Source organism: Herpailurus yagouaroundi, unplaced genomic scaffold (assembly GCF_014898765.1).
Source record: "Herpailurus yagouaroundi ecotype Mexico unplaced genomic scaffold, PumYag 218, whole genome shotgun sequence".
Lineage (NCBI taxonomy): Eukaryota > Metazoa > Chordata > Mammalia > Carnivora > Felidae > Herpailurus > Herpailurus yagouaroundi.
The window spans coordinates 47,377-66,390 of record NW_024412449.1 but is presented as its reverse complement, the minus strand read 5'-3'; the positions used below and the strand labels follow the sequence as shown (position 1 = coordinate 66,390).

The following is a 19,014-nucleotide window of genomic DNA, read 5'->3' as shown; positions in this document are numbered from 1 at the left end:
ATAGCTAACGTTATACTCAATGGTGAGAAGCTAAAAGCTTTTCCTCTAAGAGTAGGATGCCCACTCTTACCACTTTTATTCAACATAGTATTGGAAGTTCTAGCCAGAGCACTCAGACAACAAAAAGAAATAAAAAGCATCTATATTGGAAAGAAAAAACTAAAACTGACCATCTGCAGGTGACTGGATATTATTAAATATAGAAAATGCTAAGGACTCCACCAAAATTTTTTTTAAACTATATTTTTTTAGTTTTTTAGAACTAATAAATGAATTCAGTAAAGTTGCTGGATGCAAAATCTATTGACAAAAATCTGTTGCATTTCTCTACACTAATAACAGTAATAATTTCTCAAAAAGAGAAATTAATAAAAAAATGTTTACAATTGCATCCAAAAGAATAAAACACTTAGGAGCAAATTTAACCAAGGAGGTGAAAGATCTGTACTCTAAAAACTATAGGATGCTAATGAAATAAACTGAAGAAGGTACAAATAAATAGAAACATACTCCATGCCTATGGCCTGGAAAAATTAATATTGTTAAAATGTCCATATTACCCAAAGGAAACTGTGGATTATATGCAATTCTTATCAAAATTCCAGTGTCATTTTTCCACAGAAATAGAACAAACAATTCTAAAATTTGTATGGAACCATGAAAGACTCCACATAGCTGAAGTAATTTTGAGCAAGAACAAAACTGGAGGCATCATGTTCCCTGATATCCAACTATGCCACAAAGCTATAGTAATGAAAACACTAAGGTATTGGTATCAAAACAGACACATAGATCAATGGAACAGAATAGAAAGCTCAGAAATAAATCCATGCATATATGTTCAATTAGTTTATGACTAAGGAGCCAAAAATATACAATGGAGAAAGTATGGTCTCTTTAATAAATATTGTTAGAAAAACTGGCTGTTTACATGCAGAAGAATGAAACTAGACCACTGTCTTATACCTTACACAAAAATTAACTCAAAATGGGAATACTTGAATGTAACGCCTGGAAACCATAACACTTCTAGAAGAAAATACAGGCAGTAGTAGACTCCTTGACATCAGTCTTGGTGATTACTTTTTGGATCCAATACCAAAAGCACAGGCAACAAAAGCAAAAATCAGTGTGAGACTATATCAAAATAAAAAGCATCTGCACAGCACAGGACACTACCTCCAAAATGCTAAGGCAGCCTACTGAATGGGAGAAAATATTTGAAAATCATATATCTGATAAGGGGCTAATATCTAAAATATATAAAGAACTCATACAACACATAAAAGAACAATTTGATTAAAAAATAGGCAGAAGATCTGAATAGACATTTTCCTAAAGAAGACATACAGATGACCAACAGGTACATAAAAGAGGTTCAATATCACTCATCATCAGAAAAATGCAAATCAAAACCATAAGGAGATATCACCTCAAACCAATCAGAATGTCTAGTATCAAAAAGGCAGGAAATAACAAGTGTTGGTGAAGATGTGGAGAAAGGGAACCCCCTGTGCACTGTGGTGGGAATGTAAATTTGTACAGCCACTATGGGAAATAGTATAGAGGTTCTTCAAAAAATTAAAAATAGAAATACTGTATGATCCAGTAATTCCACTTCTGAGTACAAAGGAAATGAAAACACTAGTTTGAAAAGATATCTACATCCCTATGTTTATTACAGCATAGCCAATACGTATATGGAAACAACTTTAATGTCTGTTGATCAATGAATGAATAAGGTAAAAATGGCATATATATTTGCATATGTATATATATGCATATTTATATATATTTCAGTCATAAAATGAAATGAAATATTGCCATCTGTGACAATACGGAAGATTCTTGTGGTCATTATGCTAAGTGAAATAAGATAGCTCATAGATACAGAGAACATATTGGTGGGTGCCAGAAATGGAGATGGAGGGGGCAGAATGGGTGAGGGAGTCAAAAAGTACAAGCTTCCAGTTATGAAATAAATAAGTCACATGGATATAATATACAGCATCGTGACTATAGTTAATAATACTGTACTGCATGTTCAAAAGTTGCTGAGAGAGTAGATATCAAAAGTTCTCGTCACAAGAAAAATATTTGTAACTATGTATTGTGATAGATGTTAGCTAGACTCATTGTAATCATTTTGCAATATATACAAATATTTAAATCTTTATGTTGTACACCTGAAACTAATGATATGTCAGTTATACATCAATAAAAATCACTTAAAAACATTTCTACAAAGCTACTGTAATCAAATCTTTGGTGCTAGCATATGGACAAACATGTAGACTAATGATTTAGAACAGAGAGCCCTGAAATATACCCTTGTGTATGTATGATCAAATAATTTCTGATAAGGGTGTAACGACCATTCAGTGGCGGAAAGGACAGTCTTCTCAACAAATGGTTCTGGGAAAACTGGATGCCCATATGAAAAAGAATTAATTGGACCTTTACCTAATATCATATACAAAAACTAACTTAAAATGGATCAAAGGCATAAGTGTAACACATAAAGCAATATATCTCCATAAGAAAACAAATTCTTATAAGAAAACAAAAACTTCATGACATTGGATTTGGCAACTATTTTTTTAATATGACACATATGGCATAGGTAAAAATTCAAAATGGCCAAGTTTAACGTGATGAAAAAATTTTAAATTTGTACATCAATAGAAACTACCAACAGAGCAAAATGGCAATTTATAGAATGGAATAAAATATTTATAAATCATATATCTGATAAAGAATTAAATGCAGAAATTATAGAGAATTCTAAAAGAAAACACAAAACACAAATATCCTGATTCCAATATGGTCAAAGAACTTGAAAAGACATTTCTCCAGAGAAGATACACAAATGGCCAGTAAGCACATGAAAAGATGCTCAACATAGTTAACCACTGGGGAAATACAAATCAAAAACACAATGAGATACCACCTCTCACCTATTAGAATGGATACTAAAAAAAATGCATAAATAAATAATAAATGTTGGCAAGAATGTGGAGCAATTGGAACTCTTGTGCACTTTTTGTGCATGACATGAACTGTAAATGACTGCACAGCCACTCTATAGCCAGAATGTAAAAAGGTATAGCCATTGTGGAAAATAATGTGATAGTTCCTCAAAAAATTTAGAAATAGAATTACCACATGATCTAGCAATTCTGCTTCTAGGTATATACCCCAAAAAACTAAAAACAGGGTCTCAAAGAGATATTTACATTCATACATATAGTAGTAGTATTCATAATAGATTAAAAAAAATGGATACAACTCAAGTGTCCACTGATTAATGAAAGAAGCAAAATGTTGTATATCCATATAGTGAAACATTATTCGGCCTTAAAAAGGAAGGAAATTGACATGTGCTACAACATGGATGAAACCTGAAGACATTATGCTAAGTGAAAGGAGCCAGTAAAAAAAAAAAACACAAATACTGTATGATTCTATTTAGAGGAGGTGCTAAAAATACTACAAGAAATAGAGACAGAAAGTAGAATGGTAATTGCTAGGACTGGGGGGAAGGGCTCACGGAGAGTTATTCTTTCATAGGTACAGAGTTTCAGTTATACAGGATGAAAAGGAGTTATGGAGATGGATGGGGGTGATGGTAGCACAATATCATGAATGTATTCACCACCAACATGTACACTTCAAATGGTTAATGTGGTAAATTTTATTTTATGTGTGTTTTACCACACACACACACACACAATTGTGGGAAGAAAACACCTGCCGAAATGTAAAAAAAAAAAACACAAAACATGACTTTCTGACCATGATTTCTTAAGTGCTTACTCAGCATCTCTTTGCTCTGTATTTACACATAATTCCAACAAGTTTTGTTTCTGTTCTCTTGAGTACAGATTAATTGAGTAGTTGACCACAAAGACCCCTTTTATAGTTCTTGACTGCGATTTCCAGGGTTTCAGTTAATGCCTATTGGCTGTTTGTTTCTATACCATTATACCAACCTTGACTTTTATAGTTTCTGTTTTGTTGTTTGTTTCACCGCATACCCAATGCAAAGGCAAGTGGGGCGAATGTTGCTAAAGACAGTTACAATGACATCAGCTAGAAGAGATCCTTGACAACCCGATGGGAAGAAATAAAATAAAATAAACATAAAAGTATATAGTTGTTAGACATCAAAAAGAACCAACAGCATGATATCTAGTTTGGGGTTATCAGCCCTACATGTGTTATTCCCTTGAGGACAGCACTGTATTCAGGTCAACACATTAAGTGATGTTTTTTATGATGGTATCAATGAATCCTCAAGAAAGGATTTAAATTACGTTCTCTTTACTATATCTAAGAAGGGAGAGGAGTGTGCAATGCATTTTACCTAGTTTTCGATTCAAGTTGGTATAATTTGTCACTTTCAAGGGTAAGTTTTTGTTATAATGATAATAACAGCCCCTACTCTTGAGTGCCTCTCCCATGCCAGGCAATGTGCCAGGTGTTTAAGGTAAATGGTCATTAATCCTGCTGGACAGTGAGCCTGCAACATGGCCAGGCATGCATCTGACAGGTTTCCGGAAAGCAGATTCCTTCTACTGTGGCTTTGGCAGTTGGTTTTATTTTGAGAATTAAAGATACAGTGACTTCCTCTTAAGAAGGCAGAGTATGTACTGATTTCCTTTAATTTAACATATTGAGCTGATGCAGTTAGATAAGTTTTGCAACAACAACAACAACAAAACAGCAATGGCCACCACTTTTAAGTCTCTGCTCTGTGCCAAGAAACGTGCCTGGTCTTTAACATTTATCTTTATCTTTATCTTTACCTTTACTCCTGCTAGGTAGTTATTACATATTCCCATTTAATGTGGTGAGAAACACTGGTTCCAGGGGAGTATCATCTGCTCAAGGACAACAGGGAGTGACAGAGCCAAGATTCAACCCCAGTTGCAATAAGATTCCAAAGCCATCTCTTACCAACCCCAGACAACTCTGGTTAGAAAGGAAATTCACTTAACTGCACCTTATGGTTCCTGAACAGTGCCCTAAAGGAGTCACCTCTGCAAGGAGCTTTCTGGTACAGTGGACAGGTTCCTATTTCTATCCCTCTTCTCCATGGAACAGTGTTTTCAGCCAGGGAGAGGAGAGCCATTCTGTATCGTGTGAGTCTGAGCCAAGGGAGAATTTTAATGATCGAAGAAGAACCCAGACAGAATAATTTCTTGACGTCACCAGCTGAGTCCATCCACCTCTCCGAGTGACCTGGTCCTCCTCCACCACACTCAGTTCTTTCCCTGGCAGCTGAGGACACCCTAAACGTGGTCTCTGGAACCTGGAAGGAACCTCCCCTGGTGCCCAGAGCAAAGAAGGTGCCTGAGGGTTGGGAGAGCAGCCCTTGGTGCAAGTTGACTCCACTCTGCAGCAAAGTCAGCTGGGTTTTCTTATTTTCCCACTGTGAGAGTCCTGGAAGGTCGCATGAACACAACATCCCATTCCTTCATTCTGCCATAAATGTCTCTCTCATTCCCTGTGTATTCTAAAATCCACTGATTGTCATCCCTTTGCTTCTAGGCTCTTCTGGCTGTTGGAAGGCTAGAGCTGATTAGAGCTGGGTATTTCCCTTCCCCCTGGTCAGTTAGGGATGATGATATTTCAGCACATCAGTCTCTGGTTAACTGGTTTCTCCTGAGGGCAGGCCTTCTGAAGAAGCAGCTCTGGTATATTAAAAAAGTGGTTGGTTCCTTTCCCCTCCCTCTCTAGGAACAACACTAGGTGATTTTTCTGTTATTCATTTTGAGAACTGGTACAGCTCCAGGAGGTAAATGCCACCAGTGGATTTTTCTCTCACATGTACTGTTGAGAACCTGGTCAAGTTCCTAGGGGTAAAATGCACATTTGTGGGAGTTTCCTGTGAATGAGTGTCTGTCCCTGGAGTTTTTAACTCTCAGAGTTGCCCACACTGAGCCTCCAGCAGCTTGCCGGTGACCTACCGCAGCACTAGCTCCAAGCACTGAGATTTGCCCTTGTTGAGCGTTTGCTCTGGTAAGACATTACTCCCTGCATTCATCTGCCTCTCCAATCTTGAGGGCAAAGGTCTGCTATGTGTTCACCTCTCTTAAGCATCCTGCAGGGGTTGTTCTTTCCCTCTCAGTCTCTTCAGCTTTTCACTTATTGTTAGGACAGAGTGGCAACTTCCATGCTCCCTCCTTGGAGAACCCAGCGCCATCCATTTTCAGTGGAGATTCTCCAGGAAATTTGACAGCTCTGACTTTTCCCCAGGTTAAGAGAAGGAATTTGTGGTGTTGTTGCTACTGCTCCTGCCGTTGTTGTTGTGGTTTTGGTGTCATTGCTGAGTCTGTATCATACCCAAGCTGTGTAGAATTAAAGGAGCAACCCATTCGGTGTAATCCTTTTAAATGCATGAAAACTCACATAAGAATTTTCAACCAGGTACAAGACTCTGGCACACCCTGATAAATCCTCTTTTAAAACACTTTAAATAAAAAAGTGCAGGAATCTGATTGAGAAGAATGGGAATAAATGTTACAGGTAGAGTTTATCAGCTTGCTGTAAAATTGTTTTCCCAAACTAGATTGTTTCTAATGTACCCTGATTTCCAGGTATAAAGCTATGAAATAAGATCATGATATCAAAGGTCAAATGGACAAATGGCTATTTTATTTTATTTTATTTTATTTTATTTTATTTTATTTTATACCAACTGTATTATTTTTTAAATTCTAGTATAATTAACATACGGTTTACATATTACATATTAGTTTCAGGGACATACATATACATATCTCTATCTATCTATCTATCTATCTATCTATCTATCTATCGTGATTCAACAACTCTATTCATTACTCATCACAGTAAGAACCTATTCACTCATCTCTCCACCCACCTCCCCCCTGGCAAGCACCAGTTTGTTCTCTATATTTTAGAGTCTGTGTTTTGGTTTGCCCCTTTTTCTTTGTTTGCTTTGATTCTTAAATTACACACATGAGTGAAAGTGTATGGTATTTATCTTCCTCTGAAGGATTTTTTTCCACTTAGCATTATACCATCTAGATCCATTCATGTTGTAAATGGCAAGATTTCATTCTTTTTTATGGCTGAGTCATATTCCATTGTATCTATATACCACATCTTCTTTTTTTTTTAAACTCTTTTTTAACGTTTATTTATTTTTGAGAGACTGAGAAAGAAAAAAACATGAGCAGGGGAGGGGCAGAGAGAGAGGGAGACACAGAATCTGAGGCAGGCTCCAGGCTCTGAGCTGTCAGCACACAGCCCAATGTGGGGCTCGAACCCATGAACTGCGAGATCATGACCTGAGCCAAAGTCGGACACTCAACCAACTGAGCCACCCAGGTGCCCCTATACCACATCTTCTTTATCCATTCATCTATCAGTGGACACTGGGTTGCCTCTATATTTGGCTATTGTAATAATGCTGCAATAAACAGGGGTGAACTTGTCTTTTCAAATTAATGCTTCGCATTCCTTGGATAAATACTGAGTAGGGGAATTACTCGATCATAAGGTAATTATATTTTTGGATGTTTTGAAGACCCTCCATACTGTTTTCCACAGTGACATTTTGCATTTCCACCAACAGTGCATGAGGGTTCCTTTTTTGCGACAATATCACTAACAAATCTCTTGTTTCTTGGGTTTGTGATTTTAGCCATAATGACAGGTGTGAGGTGGTATCTCAGTGTGGTTTTGATTTGTATTTCACTGGTGATTAGTGATGTTGGGCATCTTTTCATGTGTCTGTTTGCCATGTGTATGTCTTCTTTGGAGACCTCTCTCTTCATGTCTTTTGCTCATTTTTAATTGCATTCTTTGCTTTTTGGTGGTGAGCTGTATAAGTTCTTTCTATATTTTGGATACTAATCCTTTAATGGATGTATCATCTGCAAATATCTTCTCCCATTTACTAGGTTGTCTTAGTTTTGTGGATTGTTTCTTTCACTGTGCAGAGCTTTTTCCTTTGATGTAGTCCTAATAGTTTGTTTTTGTTTTGGTTTCCCTTGCCTGAGGAGTCATATCTAGAAAACTGTTTCTATGGCTGATGTCAGAGAAACTACTACCCGTGCTCCCTTGAAGAATTTTTATGCTTTCAGGTCTCACATGTAGGTCTTTATTCCATTTTGAGTTTATTTTTGTGTATGGTGTAAGAAAGTGCTCCAGGATCATTCTTCTGCATGCAGCTGTCCAGTTTTCCCAAAACCTTTTGTTGAAGAGACGATTTTTGCCCATTGCATATACTTGCTTCCTTTGTCATAGATTAATTAACCCTATAATCGTGGGCTTATTTCTGGGCTCTCTACTCTGTTAAATTCATCTATTTGCAGACAGACTGACCTTTAAAGTAAAACTTGAAATGGCTGGAAGTCACTCTAGCACCTTCTGGGTACAGATCCTGATTCTTGTCACACACCACCGGCCTGTGGTTTGTAACCACGAAAGATTTCCGAGTGAGGAATGAACGTTGGCTTTGAGGGCTCAGGGCACACATGGCAGCCAGAGGGAAAGTCCTGAGCCTGCAAAGTGAGGTAGCCATGAAGTTGGTCACTACAGTAGTCATCTCTTAGCCATTTGTCACCACTGCACTGGAGGAAGTTATGGCTGGTTCTCTCATCAGCAAAACACAGTCCACGGACGTACATATTTACAAATGATTTCATAGGGTTCTTATTTAGAAACTCCAAGACTTGGGGTGGAAATCATTTCTGTCAAAGTATGTGGCACCTGAGAGAAGTCTCCTATGACTGCCTCAAGTGGCAGAGTCCAACCCTCCTGCCATCCAGTATCTGCTTGCCGCCTTCACCAGTTTGGCCCCGCACCTCCAGGTGGAAAGCTCAACCTCAACTGCTGAGCCAAGGTCCTAGACTGGGTCAGCAGTGGTTGTCTGTGTAGCCTCTGGCATGCACTCACTGAGCCTGGAATCCACCATCCTGAGCCCTGTCCCTTGCTCTGCTCACCAATCTTTACTCTGTGCCTAAGCACACTTGCATCCTATTGACCATTCCAGGGTTCCCCTGCAGCCTTGGCAGCATAACCTGCACAGAGTTCTCCAGCCCCAAGCTTTTGTTCCCTCACGGCAGTGCCGCGCCAAGAGTTAAAAAGGAGGCACTCTGAATTAAAGACATCTTGGAAGCAGGGTGTCCCTGAGCACAGAGGCCACCAACCTGGGAGAGGAAGAGATGGGGCACAAGGCAGACGTGTCCTAAAACACTGAGGCTTTTGGGGACCGAGGGTGGGGGTGCACTGTGGTTCTGGTCACTCACGGCACACTCGGGGCGGTTTCTGCCTGGCTGGGGTCTCTGCCTGCAAGCACAGCCCCGTGATGCAGGCCCACCAACCACGTTCGCAGCCCGCCTTATGGGCGGGGTATTTGCAGCCCGCGGCTGCCGACGCACCTGCAGCGGTGCTCGGAGAGTGTGTAGAGCCTGAGAATCACACACTCTGCTCTTAGACTGGGAGATTCTGGCAACGATGCACAGCTTCTTTCTAGGCACTCTACCTGCTGAGGGCAGCAAGTCTGAACTTCCGACCTTCCCGGCAAGCTTGGAGTAGAAAGATCAGGTGGAGGGGTCCTAAAGCCCTCCAGGTGGGTTGGGTCCTGAAGAGGGTTGAGGTGCTGCATAACTGTGTTTCGGGAGTGCGCTTAAAATTGAGAGTTAGTGCAGGTATGATGAGAGCAGATCGTTGTCAGGCTGTGTGTGCAGGCGGTCCCACGAGAAGCCCAGAGAAGTTTCAAGGATTGCCTGTCTCAGTTTAAGCCATCTGCACACAGAAAGGTCTGAACATGTTCCTTGCTTTCACTTGATAATCAGGCATGTAGCTCAGTAGAAAATGGTTTTGGATTTATTTTTTCTCTTTAAATTATTTCGTGCAAGGAGAATGGGAGAGGATAGTCAGCGGGACTAAGGTTATCCCTGACTTGCTGAAAATTCCCAGCTCAGCTAACAAGGCAGGACAGGACGAAAGTTAGTGGGGATTCCGGCCCCATCCAAAATTGGTGACACACAGGACCCAGAAATACCAACTGACTGTCCTCAGTCTGTCGTCCACGAGGGCATCGGTCGGATTGCTTGGGGCACAGCCCGCAGACTACCTACAATGCGGGTACTAGGGGTGCCATGGTCCTTCTTGAGAGGGGTGTGTAGGGGGTCTTACTGTGTCCTGTGTCGGAGGTGCCCCTATGGTGAAGGCATCCCCTATGCTCATGGACAAGGTCTTGTCAGGGATCTGAGTGAGGTACCTGTGAGGCACCTGTAATCTTAGTTGTACTGGCAGATACCTTCCACCATGGCGGTGATGTCCCCTGATTGTGTGAAGGGGGCTGGAACTGGCTCAGAAGATGATCAGGAAGTTGTTGGCTGTTGATCTTCTAAACTTCTTGGAGAATGCACTTCCGTGGTTTGTTCACCCAGGCTTCCAGGCAGCAGTGTTCAGGGCTTTGTGGGAGATGATCTTGTGGAACCTGGTGCTGGGCTCAGTGTCCAGCCAAGAGCCTGTGTACTCAGGAACTGACAGCAGGGAGGAGACATTGCTACCATTCCCCCAGCTGAGGTCGTGGCTATGAGGCCAAAGACAGGGACTAGATTCCCGATGCAGACGGAGCCCACACGTGGGTCCTTTCACACCAAGTTACGAAATAAGATTACAAAATCAATCAAGAGCAAAACAGTCAAATTGCTATTTTAAAATCAGTATTTTCCTTGGTGATTTATTTTTTAAAGTTCTTTATTTTGAGAGACCGGGGCGGGGGGGGGGGGGGGGGGGTGGGGCGGGGGAGAGAGAGAGAGAGAGAGAGAGAGAGAGAACGGGGGAGGGGCAGAGAGAGATACAATGTGAGATAATCCCTAGCGGTCTCGGCAGTGTCAGCACACAGCCCGATGCAGGGCTCCAACCCAGGAACCGTGATATCCTGACCTGAGCCGAAACCAAGAGTCCCTGCAAGTAACCAACTGAGCCACTCAGGTGCCCCTTCCTTAGCGATTTATATATTAGCCTTAAGTTGGGAGAGGATTTAGGGATAGCTGGACATAAGCTAGCAATCTGCACACACGAAGGTCTAAATTTCCTTGAATTTACTTGGTAAATCAGGGGTGGACTCAGAGAACAGTTTTGTAGCTCCGAACTTACTCCTTCACGTTGGGGGCAGCACCAGGAGTTAAGAGCGAGGAATGCTGAATAGAGCATCTTGGAAGTTAGGTGTCCCCAACACAGAGGCACAAAATTGGAAGGGAAAGAGACGTGGCAAAAGGCAGGTGTGTTCTATGAAACGCAAAGGCTTCTGGGGACTGAGGATAGGGATGCACCGTTGCCCGGGTACGTTGCCCGGATCACATAGGACGTACCGGGCAGGATTTCTGCTCTGCCTGGGAAAACCACCTAACTCGGGTCTCTGCCTGCCCGCCACAGCCCGTGATGCAGTTCCCACCCACTGTGGCTGGAATACCAGACTTGCCGCCACGGTTATGCTTGCCGCGCTGGGAAAGTGTGTAGAGGCTGAGGCTTGGACGCGCTGCTCGCTCACACCCGGAGATCCTCGCAACAGTGAGAAGCCGCTTTCTCGGCACTCTCTGAGCCGAGGGCAGCAAGTCAGGAACCTTGGACCTCCAGGCAGGAGAGGAGTGAAAGATCAGGTGGAGAGGTCCTAAAACCCTCCAGTTGGGATAGGTCCCGGAGAGGATCTGGTGCTGAATAATTGCATGTTAGAGAGCACGCTTATAATTGGGAGTTAGTGCGGTGGCACAGGGCGGCTCAGTCTGTCGAGCATCCGACTCTCGCTCAGGTCACGATCTCCCGATTTGTGAGTTCGAGCACTGCATCGGGCTCAATGCTGTCAGCCTGTTAGCACATAGCCCGCCTCCAATCCTCAGTCCCCATCTCTCTGTCCCGCCTCGAATCCTCTGTCCCCATCTCTCTGTCCCTTCCCTGATGGTGCTCTCCCCAAAATAAGTATTTTGTTTTGAAAAATGAGAGTGAGAGCATTTGATGAGAGCAGATCAGCATCATGCCATGTGTGCACGCGATCCTATGGGGGAGAGACTCAGAGGCAGGCTGGGCTGCGATTCAGAGAGAACCCACAGGGTGTCCCGTGTGTCAGACCCCCGTGCCTGCCTGAGCTCTGGGGAGTGGGCACATGATTTGGAGACAGAAGTGAGTTTGTGTGTGTGAAAGCTTTGAATGTGAGTGTTAGTGTCCGCAGGGACTCTTCAGTACCTGCAAGCATTCTCTGCTCTCTAGAGGAGGACTGAAGTGCGGGGGATGTGGGCGCAGGGCTGGGACTGCACGCCATTGGGACAACTTGGCAAACAGCGGCCGGAAGCAAGGGGCAGCTGAGCAAATGGCTCCAGCAGGCTGAGGACCTGGGGTGATGGATAGCAGATAGGAAGAGGGAAGGGCTGGAGGTTTGTTTGGTGGCTTGGGAAGCATTGGTGACTTACACACTTATGCTGAGGCAAAGCGGGGCTCTCCACTCCTAAGCACATGACAGACCACTCAGCAGGAGTCCAGGAAGCCACATAGGGTGGGAAGAAGGAAAACCGATCGCGATTGCACAGAATCCCCCATTTGGGCCTGAGTCTTCTTCTAAATCTCTACCTTGTTATGGGACAGGTACATGGTTACTAAGGACACCACACTGTCAAAATGGGACTATGGCCCCCATTTCAAAGGTGAGTACGTTGAGGTGCTAAGAAGTTACCTGCCCTTGATTCTACAGCATGGAATTGGCACAGCTGGAATTGAGTTCTGACAAAGTTCTTGCTATCACTTCTATCTCCGACTTCCCGGGAGTTCTGCCCCTCAGAGTAATTCCAGCCCGGAATCAATAGTGATGCACGTTGTCAACCCTCCAAGCCTCCACTGGACGGGGGTTGGGGGTGGGGAGGTCTCGGGTCAGACTTGAGGAGCCAGGATTCCCTGCTTCCTGGATCTTGCCCTGTAAGAACGCAAGCTAGGGACGGAGTGGGGCACATGTTCAAAACCCGTGCAGCGGAACTGCACCGGTGAAATTTACCATGACATCAAACTGCCCTCAACTTCCTGCTCACTTTATAAGGATGTTCCTTCTTGGTCCCATCCCTCTCCCTCCCTCCACTTGCATCAATGACCTCAATGCAAATACAAGTGGGATGGTCCCGCTGAATGTTCTAGGTTCTAGACGCAAATGGGTGACACAATCCATCTGGGGTACGTGATCTTTTCCCTCATTGGTTGCTCAGAGCTCCTGGACACCCCCCGCCCCCCCCACCCAGACCCAGAGCGGCGGGAATAAGAGCAGCTGCTGGTGCTGGGAGGCAGCCGAGCCACTGCTCTGCTCAAGTGTCCCTGACACTTCCACAGCGCCATCGCCCGACGCCAACGCTACCGCAGCTGCCACCGCCTGGGCTCCAAGCCACCTGCTGCCTGCTGCCAGGTGAGCCCCGAGATTCCTGCCTTCGCTGTATGATTCTTTCTCTCCCTCTTCTTCTCTCCCTCTTCTGCATTAGTTGTTCTTGTATCCGCTCTTCCTGCCCATCTTTGAGTCTCTGGGCACTTCTGTCTGGGTCTCTTCGTCACAAAATCTGTTACTCCGCTATTCAAACCCCAGGTACACTGAGCTGTCTCAGTTCGGAGACTTCCCGCTTTAATCTTTCCATCAGTCTCGCTGTCTCTTGCTACACTTGCGCTTAGGACGCTGGAGCTCCGCAGGCACTGTGCACACAGTAGGACACAAGGGTGCTCACGGGATCATGTCTTGTGCCTAGTGGTCCCCCGGGAAATCGGTTCGGAACCTGGACCAGCGCCAGTGGGTGGCAAATAGGTGCAATGACTAGGGGCCGGCAGCCCAGGAAGGAAAGCCCCAGTAGTGAGTCCTGGGAGCTTTTTCCCTGGTTTCCAGGAGACTCTGCTAAACTTGGTTCTTGCAGGGGATTCTCTACTAGAGTGCAGAGCAGGTGAGCAGTAGTATTTGTTTCTTCAGTTTCCCTAAGATTCCAATGGGACAGATACTCCCTTTTTAGCTAACTCCCCCCCCCCCCCGCCCCCCACCATGGCCAGATATGATCCAAAGCCCTACACAGGGAGTACAGCTCTGGGTAGGAAACAGGAGATTGTCCCGGGATTGTCTTCAATGGAGACCTGGCCAGCAGGTAATGTAGTGTGTGAGGTGGTGGGGAGGGGGCTATGGACTGAGTCCTCTTTCCCCAGTTGTCCTGCTAGGATAGCTTGCTTCAGTCTCACTGGATCTTCCCACAGTCCACTTCCCCAGTGAGGAAACACTGGGGAAAGGAATGGCATTACCAGCCTGAAGCCACCATGCCAGGGAGTTACAGGTAGAAAGAAGCAGGACCAGAGTCCAGGTTCTTGGGCTCATGGAACTTCAAACTGGTGCAGAAAATGACATTATTTTTCCCTTGCAGAGAAGCGCCATGGGCTTCTGGAAGTTCTCTCCTCTCCTGATTCTTGGCATCTTGGCCCTGTACCAGGTGGGCATGCTCCAGGCAGCACCATTCAGGTAAGCCAGCCCTGCCTGGAGGTCACTCCTCTCCCACTCCTCCTGGGATCAGACAATTCCATTCTCAAAATTGTGGTGTGCTAAAAGTTTACCAACTGGTGAGCTGGGCAAAGGGGAGTGTATATTTTCTGATATAAGGTGTGTAGCACATAATTGAAAAACAGCACTGATATACAATATTCTTTATTATAAATTTCAGATAACTCATTGATCTCACAGAATGCTTCTGGTGCTTTTACTAGGAAGCCTGGGTGCTTATCTTGGGAGAGACAGGGAGCGACCCAGAGCTTCTATTGTTTTCTTCCCCTCCCCAGGTCTGCTCTGGAGAGTCCTCAGGACGCTGCTATGCTCAATGAGGAGGAACTGCGCCTCCTGCTGGCTGCAATGGTGAAGGACTTTGTGCAGAGGAAGGCCAGTGAACTGCAGCAGGAGCAGGAGACCGAGGGCTCCAGGTGAGGATCCCCACTCCACTTGGCTCAGGGCATCCCCTCCCTCCTGTCCTGCCAAGGAAGGCATATCCTAAGAGTTAAGACGGAACACGGCTGGACAGGAGGCCAGCACACTGCCATGGCTCTCCTCGGCCTGGGGCCCAGCTATTCTCATGCACCACTGAAAACAGAGGTCCCACACAGAGACTATGGTTAGACCACATGTAAAAAGATCCATTTCTGAAAGCAATTGGGGAAGGTATGAAATCCCTCCCTCCGGAAACTGGTCTGAAAGCACTGAGGAGACTTCCCAGCATTGGAGGAGTTAGGACTGGTAAGTGTGAGGCCAGCAGATGGACCCCACAGATCCCAGGAGATTTTAGAAATTGGTTTCTCCTTGTAAACCTGCACTTGACGTTCTCTCGCATCCACATGGAGCCTTCATTGCACATTTGCAAGGTGAAGCCAAAGGCCTTGCAGAGGGTGGGGTCAGGTAGAGCAGTACCTGAGGTAGGTCTGGGGGCTTGAGATGTGTAGGATCTGTGGAGACGTGCATGTTGTCATGGGGCCAGAAACACTTCCCCGGCCCCACCTCCCCGTGTCCCCTGAGCCTGGAGCTCACGCCAGCCCCTGGCCTGGCCCCGGCACTGCCTGGCATGTGCTGCACCTGCATCTACCCTAAGGACCTCTCTGCAGAGCAAGAAGGACTGAGCGGCATGCGGAAGGCTAGGAAAGGGCACCCCTTCCCCGCTGCAACCCTGCCCCACGCTGCCCTGGCTCAGCAAACCTCGGAGTTCTCCTAATGGAGGATGTGTGAGCTGCCCTCCTGCCTGCCCCTCCTGCCCCCACTCAGAGTGCCCCCTCCCTGGTCTAACCTTCTGGGCGATCGCCACAGGGGCAGACCTGGTGCATGGTACCACCTGGCATGTCTTTTCCCTGCAGCCTGGACAGCTTCCGAGCTAAGCGGTGCAGTAATCTGAGCACCTGTGTGCTGGGCACATACACACAGGACCTCAACAAGTTTCACACGTTCCCTCAGACTGCAATTGGGGTCGGAGCACCCGGCAAGAAAAGGGTCATGGCCAGCAGCTTGGACAGAGACCACGGCCCTCACGATGGCATGACCCAGGATGCCGATTAAACCCCTCCCTCTCTTTTCTAATGTCCTTTCTTCCTTCCTTCCTATATCGTGATACGTGTGGTCCTCTCGGGTTGCTGGTATCGGTGGCTTTCTTTATGGCAGTGGATGTCTGGAACCTCAGATGGGAGGAGAGCAAGAGGAACAGGCCAGAAGAGAATCACGCAGGAAGAGATGGGGGGCAGCCCTGTGCTTCCCCTGAGGAATCACAGCACGGCTTCTCAGTCCTGCTTGTGAATGTGTTTGCCGATGGGGAATAAAAGTATATTTCTCAAAAGACCTGAGCGGTGGTGGTTATTGCTCTGGCCCACACCACAGGCTTCCCAGATTCAGGGACCTGTGCTTAGAAGTAGCCTCAGCCCTGTGGTAGCTGGGTGCAGGGTGGAGTAGCTAGTCCTTGGACCAACCTCAAGTAGGAAGAACAGGAGCAGTAAAGAACAGGTAAGCACCTCGGGGACCCAATGCTGTAAAATCGCCTTTTCTTCCAGGTAAGTCGGGGAATTTTTGTATTTCTAACAAGGGATATTTGATGCCTTTGAGTGGGATGTGACTTCCAGACAATCCTCGTGTTAGGATCAGTTTGGGGCCATAATTCTCTGTGTCTCATAAGCCTTTCTTGATTTGTAGTTTATTTATACAAGAAAGACAGGCTGTTACAGCTCTGTGTTCCATGGCCACTCACCCGGAGCCACCTTGGGTTTTCTGACACCCCTGGGAATGTCTGTGGGAGTGATCATGGCATTTTCCCCAAGAGCCTGTGTATTTCTGCAGTGATAATTGTGATTGAGGAAAGACACAAGGTTAACTGGTGCCTCTCAGAGCAGTAATTTTACGATGATGGTTCTATGTGGCAGGTATCTGTTCCAGTCTCTTACTAACAGGTCTTCTCTTCTTTTTCCACCTTGCTAATCAGAGTCACTGTCCAGAAGAGAACCTGCAACTCTGCCACCTGTGTGGCCCACTGGCTGGGAGGCCTGCTGAGCAAAGCCGGAAGCGTGGCAAACACCAACTTGCTGCCTACCTCTATGGGCTTCAAAGTCTACAACAGGCGCCGCAGGGACCTTGGACTTAAGCAGTAAACAACTCCAGGAAGGTGACTGCCCTTGTACTGTCAGATGGGAGGCTGGAAAACTGGGTATTGCAGGGATGCAGTCCACACTTTAACCCTCCCTAAGCTCATGTAGTAGAAAAATCCACAGGGCAGTGTGCCCAACCAGTGTCTGGAAAGAGAAGAGGGAGTTCCAGTAGCTGAAACTCCTAAAATTTAGGTTCATTTTCCTCCATTTTCCCAGTATCTCCCTGTGATACTGGGATAATCTGCTAGAAAATACAAATCTATTTAAATGTCTGTCCCATGAAGTTATAATTATGAATATTCTATCATTTGAGTTTGAAAGGTAGGGACATACTTTTGGTATATTTACATATGAATTCAGAACATACATTTGGAGTCAAGAATTATTTGCCTTCTATTAGCCATATGACCATGGGTCACACATTCTTTGAGCTTCAATTTCCCTATTTGTGAATCAAAGGCAACAATATCTACTAGCTAGTATTAATATAAGAGTAAATGAGATAATAGATTTCAATATTTTCACAATAAAGTTACAAAATTCTGTCTGCTACTGTTTTTTTCCAGGTCATCATGAAGCGAAGTCTACTTTTAATTTGTAATGAAAGCAACTCATCGGATACAGAGCATGGAAGACACATATAAATGCATGCTTAATATTAAAAACATTCTCTTTAGTTTGAAATAAACTAAAGCTGTGCTCGCTTCGGCAGCACATATACTGAAGTAAACTAAAGCTAACTATGAAATAAAATCATTGCAAAGACCTACTGTGTATCTCGTTGTATTGATTGTTCAATAAACGTAACAGCAGGTCTCACTGGCTTATCTGGTGGCAAAGGTGAGCCCCGTCAGCCTACCTTTTGATGTCGGCGATCCTGTTAAACCTCAGGGGGAAGTGGCGTAGCTGCCGGGTGGGTGTCTGGGGACACATAATATTGCTTGTGCCCACACAGAACTCTTTGTTTGAAAAAATACTGTCACTGGTGAACTTCATTAAGACGAGAAAAAAAAAAAGAGGTTTTAAATACACTTAACAGGCGTCCCTACTGCTATTTATGGTGTTTTTCCAAGGAAAGCCTAAAGACCTGTGAACACTTTGTTGACCAGGCTGACCACGAAGCAAAGGCAACATGCTCGGGATGGGATAGGATAGGTCTTCTGCATCCTGTATCTTTAGCTTTTAAGGAAACACCTTTAATGGAAGAAGAACTCGAGACATCTCCAAGACAATCCACCTTCATGTTCAGAGATCCCTAGCACCAGAGGTTCTCTGTGTACTTCCCCTTGACTCAGCTTTGCCACTGCCCATCCCTGCCGTCCCTCCCCATAAGCACCCTTCATACACCCTATAGCCTGCAAAGCCCTTTAGAAACAATGGCTCAGAGTCTGAAATGCAGTCACACTGACCGGCAGGCCTGGAAAACTCATCAGGTGCCATCCAACCAACTATTCTTATTCTCTGAGGTGCTGAGAAGAAAAGTATGATGCTCAAAAACCTGCAATATTTTTTTTTAAGTTTATTTATTTATTTTGAGAGAGAGGAAGCATGAGTAGGGGAAGGGCAGAGAGAGAGGGAGAGAGAAAGGATCTCAAGCAGGCTCTGGACTGTCAGCACAGAGCCCAACATGGGGCTCGAACCCACAAACCAGGAGACCATGACCTGAGCCAAAGTCGGATGTTTAACTGACTAAGCCACTCAGGCACCCCTAAAAACCTGCAATATGTTTAATAGGGACATTCAAACATTTACAAATGCTAATTGAGTGGCTGTTATTTACTGGACACTATTTAAGGCACCAGGATAGATCAATGAACAGAAGGGACAAAACTCCTTATATTCATGGAGCCTATATTCTAACTG

The 19,014-nt window shown here is 44.9% G+C and overlaps 1 protein-coding gene across 2 annotated transcripts; it reads left to right on the top strand.

Moving 5' to 3' along the window:
- Window positions 1–13,301: 13,301 nt before the first annotated feature.
- LOC121018298 (calcitonin receptor-stimulating peptide 1-like) lies at window positions 13,302–17,917 on the top strand. 2 transcript variants are annotated; one of them, XM_040457015.1, is made up of 5 exons: window positions 13,305–13,429; window positions 14,415–14,509; window positions 14,824–14,961; window positions 16,989–17,168; window positions 17,718–17,917. In XM_040457015.1, the coding sequence occupies exons 2-4, from the start codon at window positions 14,424–14,426 to the stop codon at window positions 17,152–17,154; spliced, it is 390 nt and encodes a 129-aa protein (XP_040312949.1). In that variant the 5' UTR covers window positions 13,305–13,429; window positions 14,415–14,423; the 3' UTR covers window positions 17,155–17,168; window positions 17,718–17,917. The 2 variants fall into 2 exon arrangements, with proteins under 2 accessions (XP_040312950.1, XP_040312949.1); XM_040457016.1 differs by lacking the exons at window positions 16,989–17,168; window positions 17,718–17,917 and adding an exon at window positions 16,181–16,366 and having other exon boundaries at window positions 13,302–13,429.
- The last annotated feature ends 1,097 nt before the right edge of the window (window positions 17,918–19,014 follow it).